Below are 14,554 nucleotides of genomic sequence, written 5' to 3'. Positions count from 1 at the left end.
AATAGTCAAAGCTAAAATTTACGAAAAAGATAAGACATTTATAAAATTGCACGGCAGTAACATTCACAAAACAGAAACCAAAGGATTTACCAAAAAAAAAAAAAAGGCTGATTAATGACAAATCAATAACAGGCAAATTCACAGGCAACTTCCTCAGTCCAAAGTAAATCAAGCAAACAGATCACCTTTAAAAAAATCATCAGTAAGGTAGATCTTACACATACAAAATAAACTCTTTATCCCAGTAATAAAAAACCCTGCCTCCTTTTCAAATACACCTAAAACATTCATGAAAATTGACCACATATTAGATTAGAAAGACAGCCAAAATAAGTTCCAAAAACAGAAATAGCACAAAAATTATTCTCCGGCTATAAAGCAATAAAACTAAAAAGAATCATCAAAAAAATGACCTTTCTATATGGAAATTTTAAATCTTAGGTAAAAGATTTTTAAAAACCCTAAAATTATGAAAATGATGAAAATATCTACATGTCACAAGTTACAGAATAAGCATTGCTCAGAGGAAAATCTATAGATTTAAGTATTTATGTCAATACGATTGAAAAAATTAAAAAAATAATTGTATTAAATATTTAACTCAAAATAGAAAAGAATAGCATAATAAACAGAAAAGAAAAAGCCAAGAAACTAGTATTACCATGCATTTGTGGTAAAAGTACTAAATGGCAATGATATGGTTTGGTTGTGTCCCCACCCAAATCTCACCTTGAATTGTAATAATCCCCACACGTCAAGGGCAGGCCAGGTGGAGATAACTGAATCATGGGAGAAGTTTCCTCCATACTGTTCTTGTGTTAGTGAATAAGTCTCACAAGATCTGATGGTTTTAAAAATGGGAGTTCCCCTGCACAAGCCCTTTGGCCTGCCACCATGTAAGACATCCCTTTGCTCTTGCATTGTCTTCCTCCATGATTTTGAGGCCCCAGCCATGTGGAACTGTGAGTCTATTAAACCTCTTTCCTTTATACATCACCCATTCTCGGCTATGTCTTTATCAGCAGCAGGAGAATAGGCACAATATATATAAAGGGAGTCTGACACTATCTTCCTAAATTATAGGTATCTTTTGACCCATTGATACAAATTGCAGGAAATTAACCTGAAGATATATATCTGATCAAATATGAAATTAAATAGATGTCATATTCATTATGGTAATATGGAAGATTGGAAACCATTCAATATCCATCAGCAAGGCAAAAATAGGAAAACTCTGCTCATTTCACACAATAGAATATTAAGTAGCTATGGAAAAATAATTATAAGTTCCATAATATGTTGTTAAGTAAAAAAAGCAAGACAAAGAACAGTAGTTAAAATATGCTACATTTTGTGAGAGGATTAGCATACATAACATGTATTTCCTTAGATATGTGCATATATATAAATGCACACTATATATGTTTTACTTATTATATATGTACATGTTATACAAAAATTCCACATATAAGAGTAAATGGGAGAGAAGAGTGAAAAGGACAGGGACTAATGCACAATATCTTGAGTATGCTTTTTTAATGTAGTTTTCATCTTGGAATCATGAATCTGTGTTACATATAAAGGTTAAACGCAATCAAATGGGAAAAGTGAATTAATTTATCAAATTAATTTAGCAAACTAAATTATCAATTTATAATCTAATCCCAAAGATAAAGTATTTCAAATGATTTTATAACATACTATTTTAATCATATCTGTTTGGGATAGTGCAAGGACAAAAAATGCAAATAAATCTTAAAATTAGTAAGCTATATTATAAATAGTAATAGTGGCATTGTTGTTTTGAAGCTATTTTATGGATAAGATATGGCATGTGGTTATATTAATGTTGCCATAAACCAAGGAATATAGTGGAAGAAAAAATGAATACAGCTATAAGTCTAAAGCATATTTGTTATCCTCAATTCAAGTTCACAATACAAAACAATTAGAGTATCAAAACGAATAACAGAGCAACTGACTGAAATATTCTGAGCTGTAAAAATGTATATTTTCATAAGAATATTGAGAGAGAGAGAGAAAGGTAGAACAAGTAGTAAAACAAACTAAACAAACAAACAAAAAACAAGTTGGCACCACTGAAAGTAACTAGAGTCACTAAGACTTTAAGAATTTCTCAATACAATAGTAAGCATTTAGCCCTGTCATTCTGCTACAAACCATTTCAGGATAACAAAATAGTTCTAATTGATTAAAGAATTCCAGCTTAAAGGCTGTGGAAGAAATGATCAAATAGAAAATTCACAAATCACATCCTCTGCTGCATTAATTGATCCAGGTCATATTAATTAATGGATGAACATTAGATGAAAGGTTGATGGCGAGCTTTATAATGGAGCGTTTAGGCTATCATCAGCTACACCAAACACTCAAGTGTAGCATCACTAAAAGTAAATCGTCAAATACTGTATGACTGCGGATGCAATCAAATATAAAGCACAGAACACCACCTATGAAGAATTCCCGCCAAAGCAGCTTACTTTTTAACTTAATCAAACCGTTTTTAACTAAATTCAATTTATAGAAAATACAGAGCTTATGGTTTTAGGTCTAACATTTAAGTCTTTAATCCATCTTGAAGAAAACCTAGGCAATACCATTCAGGACATAGGCATGGGCAAGGACTTCATGTCTAAAACACCAAAAGCAATGGCAACAAAAGCCAAAATTGACAAATGGGATCTAATTAAACTAAAGAGCTTTTGCACAGCAAAAGAAACTACCATCAGAGTGAACAGGAAACCTACAGAATGGGAGAAAATGTTTGCAACCTACTCATCTGACAAAGGGCTAATATCCAGAATCTACAATGAACTCAAACAAATTTACAAGAAAAAAACAAACAACTCCATCAAAAAGTAGGCGAAGGATATGAAGACACTTCTCAAAAGAAGACATTTATGCAGCCAAAAAACACATGAAAAAATGCTCATCATCACTGGCCATCAGAGAAATGCAAATCAAAACCACAATGAGATACCATCTCACACCAGTTAGAATGGCGATCATTAAAAAGTCGGGAAACAACAGGTGCTGGAGAGGATGTGGAGAAATAGGAACACTTTTACACTGCTGGTGGGACTGTAAACTAGTTCAACCATTGTGGAAGTCAGTATGGCGATTCCTCAGGGATCTAGAACTAGAAATACCGTTTGACCCAGCCATCCCATTACTAGGTATATACCCAAAGGATTATAAATCATGCTGTTATAAAGACACATGCACACATATGTTTATAGCGGCACTATTCACAATAGCAAAGACTTGGAACCAACCTAAATGTACAACAACGATAGACTGGATTAAGAAAATGCGGCACATATACACCATGGAATACTATGCAGCCATAAAAAATGATGAGTTCATGTCCTTTGTGGGGACATGGATGAAACTGGAAACCATCATTCTCAGCAAACTATCGCAAGGACGAAAAACCAAACACTGCATGTTCTCACTCACAGGTGGGAATTGAACAATGAGAACACATGGACACAGGGTGGGGAACATCACACACCGGGGACTGTTGTGAGGTGGGGGGAGGGGGGAGGGATAGCATTAGGAGGTATACCTAATGCTAAATGACGAGTTAATGGGTGCAGCACACCAACATGGCACATGTATACATATGTAACTAACCTGCACGTTGTGCACATGTACCCTAAAACTTAAAGTATAATAATAATAAAATTAAATAAATAAATAAATAAATAAGAAAATACAGGGCTTAATGAAACAATTTCATTGAAACTAAAAAAAGTAAATGGACAAAGCCTGAGGCAGGACATTCTGTAAGACAATTCACACAGGTTCTGCAACAAATCAACCGAATGGAAAAAAAAAAAAAGCCGTGAGGACTGCTGCAGATTTAAAGGGACTTCAAAGACCTAGATAAATGTAATATATACTCATTGATGTTATGATTCCAATAAACCCAGACACTCAGAAAATTAGAAAAATTTGATTACGTGCTATCAGTTGATATAAGGATTCATTATTAATTCCATTAGGTGTTACAATGCAATGGGGTTAAGTAAGAGACGGCCATATTATTCAAAACTGTCTCCGGAAGTATGAAGGAATGGAATTACATGGTCTGGGGATCTCCTTTATGAAAGAAAAAAATGAAATCAAAACCCCAAAAAAGTAAAGATGAAGCAAATGTTTAATATAACTAATGGTTATATGGAATTTCTATGTATTATTGTACATTTATAAATGTTTGAAATTTTCCACAATAAAAGAAGAAAAAACAAAATATACACAAACAAGCAAAACTAATAGTATAACCAGGACTAAACACAGAAATTAAGCTTATTTCTATTCCCCTATCTACACCCATTCTACTCTGATATTTCAGTCTAGATTAGACTTTCCAACGATTATAGGACTGAAAAGGTGGACAGTATGGTATCCTCTGGGAGCCCAATATTTCAGCCATCTGTCCCATATCAAAGTAAAATTTTAATCCAGTTCCCAACTTTTTGGCGATACTTGATTGTTCATTAACCATTATTAAGCCTCTACCAAGGCCCTTGAGAATTTCATCATGAATTAAATAATAAAAAACAATAGAAGAAATCAAGCCAGGAGGTGAATAATACAATTTTTATTTCAGCATCATCACACTGGCAATAATGCAGAAGTAACTTGAGTCGCATTTCAGTGGGTAGAAGAGGGAAGTTGGGTGATAAGAGGTAAAAGCAAACACAAAACATTCTTTCTTTCTCAAAACTTGACAATAAAGGGGAAGAAGAGATGGGAGGCAATGATAGAACTCAATGTGAGGTAAGAGGAAAGGTTTTCTTTTTTTCATTTTCTCTTTTGTTTTAATTTCATTTAGAAATGTGAGAGAAAGGACACAGCAATAGAAACACTTTGACAGAAGGCTGATGTAAAATAATGGAGTAAGGTCCTGACGGGCTGATGGGAATATTTATAGAAAATAGGACTAGTTGACTGTAGTGGTACATGTCTGTAGTCGCAGCTACTCAGGAAACTGAGGTGGGCAAATCTGTTGAGTCCAGGAGTTCGAGACAAGCCTGGGCAACATAGCAAGACCATATCAAAAATATAAATAAATAAATAAAAAATAAAAGATAAAAGTTGGGTCCACAAAAAAATTGCTAAAACAAAAAAATAAAAGGACTGGTCTTTAAGTAAGAAAAGAGATTTTCATTGCTACCTATATAAATTATAAGATATAAGGAAGGAAGTCAATATAGTTACATGTAGATATAGCTCTGGAGGGACTGAGAAGTTTAGGGAGATGCAGCCTGATGAATCTTTCATGTGGTTTTAGCAACTTTATCTAAAGAAGGAAAGATAAGTCCAAGTGATGTATGTAGCTAATGAGAGTGGTGATGAAAAAGGTTTACCAGCAAATAGTTACAACAATTGCTGAGGCATTTGGGAAGCAGATGATCCATAAAAATATCATGGTACAATATCAAGTTGTTATATTCCCATAGAGCTCAAATTACTATTGGTTGTAGGAAAAGAAACAGAGAAGTAAATATACTAACTTAGGGGGCTGCTAAGAACTACAGAGTTGCCAGTGGTGGGAGAGCATATTCCTTTTATAGACATTAAAAGTAATTTTATTTTTTTAATCTAAATTTTAAAAGTATAACATAAATAAAATATGCAGATTTGTGATGGTGGCCTACTCCTAAAAAGGAATAAATAAAACACAATAAATTACAAGAAATATATCTTTAAATATTAAAATTTCATTGTTCTTACCAATTCGAGTAATTTTATTATGTGAAAGTTCAAGACATTGAATATTAGTACAGCCATCCAAACCATGAAGAGAAGTCAGTTGATTTTTATTAAGAAGAACAACACAGAGATTTTCCAAATTTTCACACTCAATAGCCTCAATATGGTTTTCCTGAAGCAAAGAACAAATGTAATTAGTTTTATTTCAATGGCTTATTAATGAAATATTTAAAGCTTTCAAAAAGAGGAAAGAAAGATGAGATAGGATCTCCAAATTAATATCTGAATCTTTAACTTCTAAGATAACCCTGCAAACTGTTATACTATTTGGATGAAAATATTAAGTAAACTAATAAATAATTAATTTTTAATATATTAAATATTGTTTTAAAATACAGAAAATACAGAGGATAACAAGTATTTTAAACAATATAAATTTTAAAAAGTTAATATATTGTCATTCTTGTTTCTCCCATCTTGAATGGGAATGGCTATTGCTGTTAATCAAGCCCTGTCTCACCATTGTATGTGGGGTGGCAGTAGATAATTTTTAATTTTAGATTGCAGATATCTGAGTTGAGAGGGCTTCACCTCAGTGGATGCATCCAAGGAACTGGACCTGGTGAGCCTCATCTCCACCTGGATCTGATTTAGATGAGAAAAGCCTGTGCTTTGAGCTTGAGCCCTATGCCTTAAGTTAATGATACTTTGGTGTATTTGGGATATGAATGTATTTTGCATGTGGGAAAGATGTGAATCATTATAAGCCAGATGATAGATTTTAATAGACTGTTACTTTGGTAGCTCCCAGTACACATCAGAAACCAATATTCGCATATCCATATGGTCCCCTTCCACATGACCTCAGGGCTTAGCCAATAAAACATTAGCCAACATGATGTACGCAGATGTTTTATAAGCACTTGCATACTGCAGCATGTCTTTTAGGAACACTCACTCTTGAGATCCTGCTCTTGAGTAATACCCTACAAGCAACCTGGAAAGAAGCCCCAGATAACTAGAGAGATTCCCATCTTCCGGACAATCCTGCCAAGGCAGCAGACATATAAGGTAAGTGATTTAGGACATTCTAGCTCTAGCTTCCATCTCACTGCAGTTACATAAGAGACCCAGTAAATATAATAGAAACCAGAAAAAATGCCCAGCCAAGTTTAGTCACAATTAATGGCCCACAGACCCATGAACAAATAAGATGGTTGTTGGTTTAAACTACTAAGTAATATAATCATTTGTTGCGCAGCAAAAGTAATGCAAACAATAACCATATTAGCTACAAAAAGAGATAGGTCATTTTAGGTTGTATCATCCAATAAACTTCCCTCTCTGCTTCTCAAAACTTTACCATACCACCTGATCTCTTCAGGCTCTGAGTTACAGGTTATTTTAGTAATTGTTTCTTCAAAAGTGTCATTTCTGAAATGTAAACATAAATCCATTTTATATTTTATTATAAAATAAATAACAGTAGGGCAGAGAGCATACCTGTGCATCAATGTACTTAAGTTTTTTACAATTACTCAGGCTGTGCAAAGAAGTTAATCCACAGCGTCGAAGGGATAGAAACTGAAGATTTGTACACTCTGCCAGTGTAGACAGAACACAGCCTGGCAAATCTTGAAATGTAACTGTTGTAACCTAGAGGAACCAAGAAAATTGGAGTGTTTAGTGTTATTTAACAAAACTGAATATAAACAATATTAGCCTTACAAAACTGTTTAGAAAATTCATTTAAGAAAAGTAATACTATATGTTGAAGCCTACATTTATTAACAACTCAATTTGTTAATCTATCTGGCCTCTTTTGTTCCCCACATACAGGGACAAAATATTGCAATCATCTATGACAAATTCAAGTGCAAAGGTAAGATACATAAAAGCAACAACATAATCATGTATTAGCTCACTCCCTGAGTTTTCACCAATTTTTGATTTTTAAAGTGGTATGGATTTTTAAAGTACACTACACAGCTGTAGTAATCAAAACAGCATGGTACTGGCATAAAAACAGACACACAGACCAATGAAACAGCACAGAGAACACAAAAACAAATTCATACATCTACAGTTAACTCATTTTCGACAAAGGTGCCAAGAACATACATTGGAGAAAGGCCAGTCTCTTCAATAATGGTGCTGGAAAACACTGGATATCCATATGCAGAAAAATGAAACTAGACCCCCATCTCTTACCACACAAAAAAATCAAATTAAAATAGATTAAACATACTTAAATCTAAGACCCCAAACTATGAAACTGATAATATATTTTTTTAATTGGGGAAACTCTCCAGGACACAGGACTGGGCAAATATTTCTTGAGTAATACCCTACAAACACAGGCAACCAAGGCAAAAATGGACAAATGGAATTACATCAAGTTAAAAAGCTTCCGTACAGCAAAGGAAACAATCAACAAAGTGGAGAGACAGTCCACAGAAAGGGAATAATACTTGCAAACTATCCATCTGACAAGGGATTAGTAACCGGAATATATAAGAAGCTCAAACAACTCAATAGGAAAAAGTCTCATAATCCAATCTAAAAATGGGCAAAGGATCTGAATAGATATTTCTCAAGAAAATATACAAATGGCAAACAGTCATATGAAAAGATGCTTATATCACTGATCATCAGATAAATGTAAATCAAAACGACAATGAGATATTAACTCACCCCAGTTAAAATGGCTTATGTGCAAAAGTCAGGCAAATGCTGGAGAGGATGTGGAGAAAAGGGAACCCTCTTACACTGTTGGTGGGAATGTGAATTAGTACAGCCACCGTGGAGAACAGTTTGGAGATTCCTCAAAAAACTGAGCTACCATATGTTCCAGCAATACCGCTGCTAGGTATATACCCGAAAGAAATGAAATCAGTACAATGAAGAGTTATCTGCACCCTCATTTTTATGGCAGTACTCTGCACAATAGCCAAGATTTAGAAGCAACCTCAGTGTTCATCAACAGAGAAATGAACAGAGAAAAAGTGGTACATATACACCATGGAGCACTATTCAGCCATCAAAAACAATGAGATCCTGCCATTTGCAACAATATAGATAAAATTGGAAGTCATTAAGTGAAATAAACCAGTACAGATAGAAAAACTTTGCATATCCTCGCTTATTTGTGGGAACTAAAAATAAAACAATTGAACTCATAGGACTAGAAAGTCAAATGATGGTTACCAGAGGCTGGAACGGTAGTGGGGTGGGGTTGAGGGAAGTGGAGATGATAAATGGGTACAAAATATAATAAGATAAATGAATATGATCTAGTATTTGATAGCACAATAGGGTGACTAAAGTCAATAATAATTTATTGTACATTTTAAAATGACTAAGAGTATAACTGGATTATTTGTAACACAAAGAAAGGGTAAATACTTGAGATAATGGATACCCCATTTACTATAATGTGATTATTATGCATTGTGTGCCTGAATCAAAATATATCATGTATCCCATAAATATATATATACCTACTATGTACCCACAAAAGTTAAAAATTAGATTAAATAAAATCATTAGCTTTTGTAGGATTTTCATAGTTTGAGGTCTTCTATTTAAGTCTTTCATCTATCTTAAATTAATTTTTATGGGAAATACCCTTCTTTATGTCACCTTTGGCAAATAATGTATGGCTAAGTCCTCAAAAGCAATTGCAACAAAAACAAAAATTGACAAGTGGGGCCTAATTAAACTAGAGAACTTCTGCACAGCTAGAGAAACTATTAAAAGAGTAAACAGACAACCTACAGAATGGGAAAAAAAATTTGTAGACTATGCACTGGACAAACATATAATATCCAGCATCTACAAGGAACTTAAATCAGCAAGTAAAAAGCAAATAACACCATGAAGAAGTGGGCAAAGAACATGAACAGAGATGTTTTGAAAGAAGACATACACGTGGCCAACAAACATAAGAAAAAATGCTCAACACCACTACTCATCAGAGAAATGCAAATAAAAACCACAATGAGATACCATCTCACACCAATTAGAATGGCTTTTGCTAAAAAGTCAAAAAATAATAGATGTTGGTGAGGTTACAGAGAAAAGGGAACACCTGTTCATTGTTGGTAGAGATACAAATTAGTTAAGCCACTGTGGAAAGCGGTTTGGAGATTTTTCAAAGAACTAAGAGTTGAACCACCATTCAACCCACCTATCCCATTACTGGATATATATCAAAAGAAAAATAAATCATTCTACCAAAAAGACACATATATTGGTATGTTCATCGCAGCACCATTCACCATACCAAAGACATGGAATCAACCCAGATGCTCATCAACAGTGGATTAGATTAAAAAAAAAAAGTAGTACATATATAGCCTGGAATAACATATAGCCATAAAAAATGAAATCATGCCTTTTGCAGCAACATGGTTGCAAGTGGAAACCACCATCCCAAGCCAACTAACACAGAAACAGAAAACCAAATACCACATATTCTCATTTATAAGTGGGAACTAAAAATTGGGTAAACAAGGACATAAAAATAGGAAGAACAGACACTGGGGAAAACACGAAGTGGTGAAAGGAAGGGGACAAGAGTCGAAAAACTACCTACTGGGTACTATGCTCACTACCTGGGTGACAGGTTCAATCATGCTCCAAACTTCAGCACCATGCAATATACCTTTATAACAAAGCTGCATTTGTACCCTTGAACTTAAAGTAAAAGTTAAAAAGCATTAGCTTGATAGGAATATTCTTGTGTATACCATACTTAAAATTATAAAAACATTATATTAAAATTGGAAGCACTATTATTTCAAAAAACACTGAAAAAGTACAAAATTTTAGAATGCAGTAACTCCTCTTTGTACGGAACATTTCCTGTGCATTAAATTAAACTAAAAGTTTTAAATTTACATATTTATGTAAGTAAATTGAAGGACCATGTGTTCATGGTGATATAAAGAAAGGAATTAGACCACTCCATTTTAAGTACCAAAAGCAATAATTAAAACTTCAGATAAATAAGACTTCTAGTTTCAAAATCATTTTAAGAATGTCTCAATTATTCATAATCTAAAGCAATTTTGAAACAAATTTATTTTTAATAATTTTTTCAGATAGAAAATATACTCATCAATTTGTAGGGAGATAACTTCTATGTACTGCCTAGTTAATCTGTAACAAACAGATATACATTCTGTAATTGGAAAACTGGCTCTACACTAAAAATGAAAACATTATTTAGAATTGAGCACTTAAGAATTGAAAATTCAACAATTACAGCTGTATAGTAACAAATGCTACTCAACATTATAATTTATATTATTCAGTGTGATTTAGTAACATGTTGCTTTCAATCAACTATACAAGCACAATTAAGTTCTAGTTATTTATGATGTGGCGATTTCTGTCCTTTAATCTTATTATAGTACAGAAGTAACTGCTACAGTATCCTTGTTAGTGGTATTTACTTTTGAATATGAGGAGCTTCCTATTTCCTCCTTTAATTGAAGCTCTTTTCATTGAACGTTAAAAAAAAATCTTTATAGTAGAGCAATATAGTCCCCTACTCGACCACAGATTTTTCCAAATACATGAGATCAAAATAAATTTTTGTATTAATTATGGATACATGTATGACAGGAGCCACATACATAAAACCACTTTATGCTTCGAAATTAAGGTCAATATAGAATTAGTAATCGTATGTGTTCATTACTGTATGGTCAACTTGAAAAACAGCAATTGGAGCATAATGGGTGTTGGGTAAATGTTTCTTAAAATAAATAAATAAATGAACTTCCCTAGCCTGTGGCAAAACTCAACTGTATTTATAGCTCTCATACTTTACTTCCTTTTTCTTATAAAGAATTATGTAAAAACATTTGAAAAAGTTATACTTTCAGACTCTCATGACTTGAGAATGAACTATTCCACCTATAGAAGCTATGAAACACTCATTATATTTTAATAACAGATTCCAAATCAATTTTCTACTTAATCATCTGTATTTTCCCAAATCCTTTACAGCCCATTGTAGACAAAATTCCCTAACTCAGCAACATACATTTAGAGATTTTATTCTCAATTATTCTTGAGTTCAACCTAAGAAGTGTCAGTCATCTATGGTAAACGTAATTACAAAAGTAATGCAAGCAACAAGTCTATTTTATTTTTTTTTACTTTTTCAGAACATTTATTCAGTGGTCCAATCTCAAATCTATTTGGCAGGGAAAAATAATATTGTTTTAAAAATCAGTTGCAAAGGGACTGAGTCCAAGGTTTGATTAGTGGTTTGAATAAAACAGCTACAAAATAATTTCAGGTATGTCACCTATTATTCCAATAGCAGTTCATTACAATTTACTTTGCATAAGAGAAGTGAGACTTCTTGATCTAAAAGTTAATAAGCAGCTAAAATATTATTATTCATGTTATGGTATAAAGAAATATCTAAAAATCCTTAAGCTCAGTGCCCTTTTTTGTGGTGGTTATTACTTAATACAAGTTACCATTAGTAGCAAAATGCCAAAAATAAAAAATAGTTAAAACATTTAAAAATAAAAAATAAAAATATATTCATTACCGATAATTATTGCTCTTTAGTCTTCTCTTTTGAGATATTACTGCATATAACCCAATGGTCTAGTATTTTCAACTTTATAACTTTTTTGATGAAACGGGCTATTAAGCAGCCCTCAAAAACAATCCATTTGCCTTCTCTTTGCTTGTTTGAGACCCACATTTGACAAGTGGTATTAGAAGCCCTGGGCCATGTTCTTTACATACAGCATTTTAAATCTCAATGATCCTATATAATAGATATTGCTGTTCCAGTTTGTGAAAGACAAAACTGAGGCTCATACAGGTCAAGCATTTGCATAAGGTGTCACAGCCATAAGTGGCAGAAATAAAATTAGAAACAGTCTTAACATAGAACTTAGTAGTCTAACAAGCTACACTTCAATAATTTTACATTCATTTCCTCTTCAGTCAATATACTTTATCTAAACTGTGAAACTGGTAGTAATGAGGAGATAAGATTAACATTCAATTGCAGTTCTTTTTTTTTTAATTATACTTTAGGTTACATGTATAATGGGATACATGTGCAGAACGTGCAGTTTTGTTATATAGGTATACACGTGCCACGTGCCATGGTGGTTTGCTGCACCCATCAACCCGTCCTCTACATTAGATATTTCGACTGGAATTCTTTATTCATCCATTTATTCATTCCCCCACTCATCCATCCTATAATCAGGTAATGAAAGTCATTACAGATAGTTCCTGACAAGAGATAGTTTAACGTAGAATTTTTTTTTAATTTTATGATGGTGTGAGATCAATAGACATTTAGTTGAAACCATACTTCAAATTTTGAATTTTGATCTTTTCCCAAGCTAGCAATATAAAGTATGATCATTTCTCACAATGTCAGGCAACGGCAGGGAGCTGCAGCTCCCAGTCAGTCACATGATCATGAGGGTAAACAACAAATACTCTACAGTGTACCACGTTGCCAGATGATTTTGCCCAGTTGTAAGCTATGTAGGTTTATCTGGATGTAACTTCATTGTAACTTGAGGAGTATCTTTATTTGCCTGGCAATGTGTAAAGAAGTATGAACAACACGAAGATCTGATTTATGTCTTGAAGTCTCAAAGTAAGAGATTAATGTAAGCAAAATGAATGCATTACTGGGAGACAATAAACTTTTCTAAGTTGATCTCCAGAAGGACATCCCAAGGATGGCAGTGAGTGGTCAGGATAAGGACAAAGATCTGAAGCTAAAAGATCAGAAAGTCAAAAAGAAACTGAGCCATGGATCAGTAGTAACAGTGGTGAATAAAGACACCATGGTAAGCCATCTACCAAACAGAATCTTTACAGGAGTTGTCTGGTAACAAAAGATGATATTTTCTTAACATTTTAGCATCTATATGGCACATTCACATGTATTTTTCATCTTTATACTGCCTATTTGATGCTTCAAAGCCAAATTAAAAGCTTGAGATAGTTGCTTTAAGAAGGGATGAGAGGATTATGGTGCCCTTTAGAACACTGCTACTCAGATTAGTCCATTCACCAGCACCAACATCATCATTTAGAATCACTGCAAGAATGGAGAATGGGTGGATCACCAGACCTATTGAATCAGAATCCACATTTCTACAAAGCTTCAGGTATTCTATAGATTTTAATAGTTTGCCAGGCCTTGCTCTAAGAAGTAAAAGAAAGAGTTAATTATCATTTTATGTAAATTGACAAGCGTTCGAAAGAAGGAACAGAGAGTCAGCTGGAGAAGAAATGCCAAGGAGAAAGAGGCTCACACATCTTAACTTCCTTCTCATTGGACAGAACAGAGACCTACAAAGCAAGGGAGGAACACTACTGTTTCTGTAACTTCATTTTCACTTTTGAAGCAAGTACACTGTAGGCATGAAGCCATCACTCGTGCCTAGCTTTAACAGATACTCATGAGGAAAATTAAATAATTGCTAATGTTATCATATTGGAAGGCCTGCAGCAATATGTTAGAGAAAGAAAAGTGCTAAAACATGATTCCAGAGATAACATGCGCAAGGAAAAAATTGGAGAAGAGCAGATGAGAGATTCTATATGTAGCTCTGCAGACCTGATAGATGTGGCAAATACATTACCTAGGAAATAAAAGACACTTAAAAGTGTATGTCCCAGTTCTCATCTCTTATATTGCTATTTCATATACCAGAAATATCTTCAAAATCCCACTATTTTATTATTCTCCCACAGGATACTCTGAAGCCTTATTTACAGCAATTCTCAAGATCCATAATAA

The 14,554-nt window shown here is 33.5% G+C and overlaps 1 protein-coding gene across 4 annotated transcripts in view; it reads right to left on the bottom strand.

The window, feature by feature from the left end:
- The window catches only part of LRRIQ1 (leucine rich repeats and IQ motif containing 1), a 226,345-nt gene that overhangs the window by 189,072 nt on the left and 22,719 nt on the right, over window positions 1–14,554 (bottom strand). For all 4 annotated transcript variants that reach the window (XM_063694186.1, XM_063694187.1, XM_063694188.1 and 1 more), the window contains exons 9-10: window positions 7,249–7,401; window positions 5,767–5,917 (exon numbers count right to left, since the gene is read on the bottom strand). In XM_063694186.1, the coding sequence (XP_063550256.1) occupies window positions 5,767–5,917; window positions 7,249–7,401 (304 nt within the window). The remainder of the gene's footprint in view (window positions 1–5,766; window positions 5,918–7,248; window positions 7,402–14,554) is intronic.

Source organism: Gorilla gorilla, chromosome 10, assembly GCF_029281585.2.
Source record: "Gorilla gorilla gorilla isolate KB3781 chromosome 10, NHGRI_mGorGor1-v2.1_pri, whole genome shotgun sequence".
Taxonomy (NCBI): Eukaryota; Metazoa; Chordata; class Mammalia; order Primates; family Hominidae; genus Gorilla; species Gorilla gorilla.
Note: the sequence above shows the minus strand (reverse complement) of the source record. Positions and strands in the feature narration are given on the sequence as shown.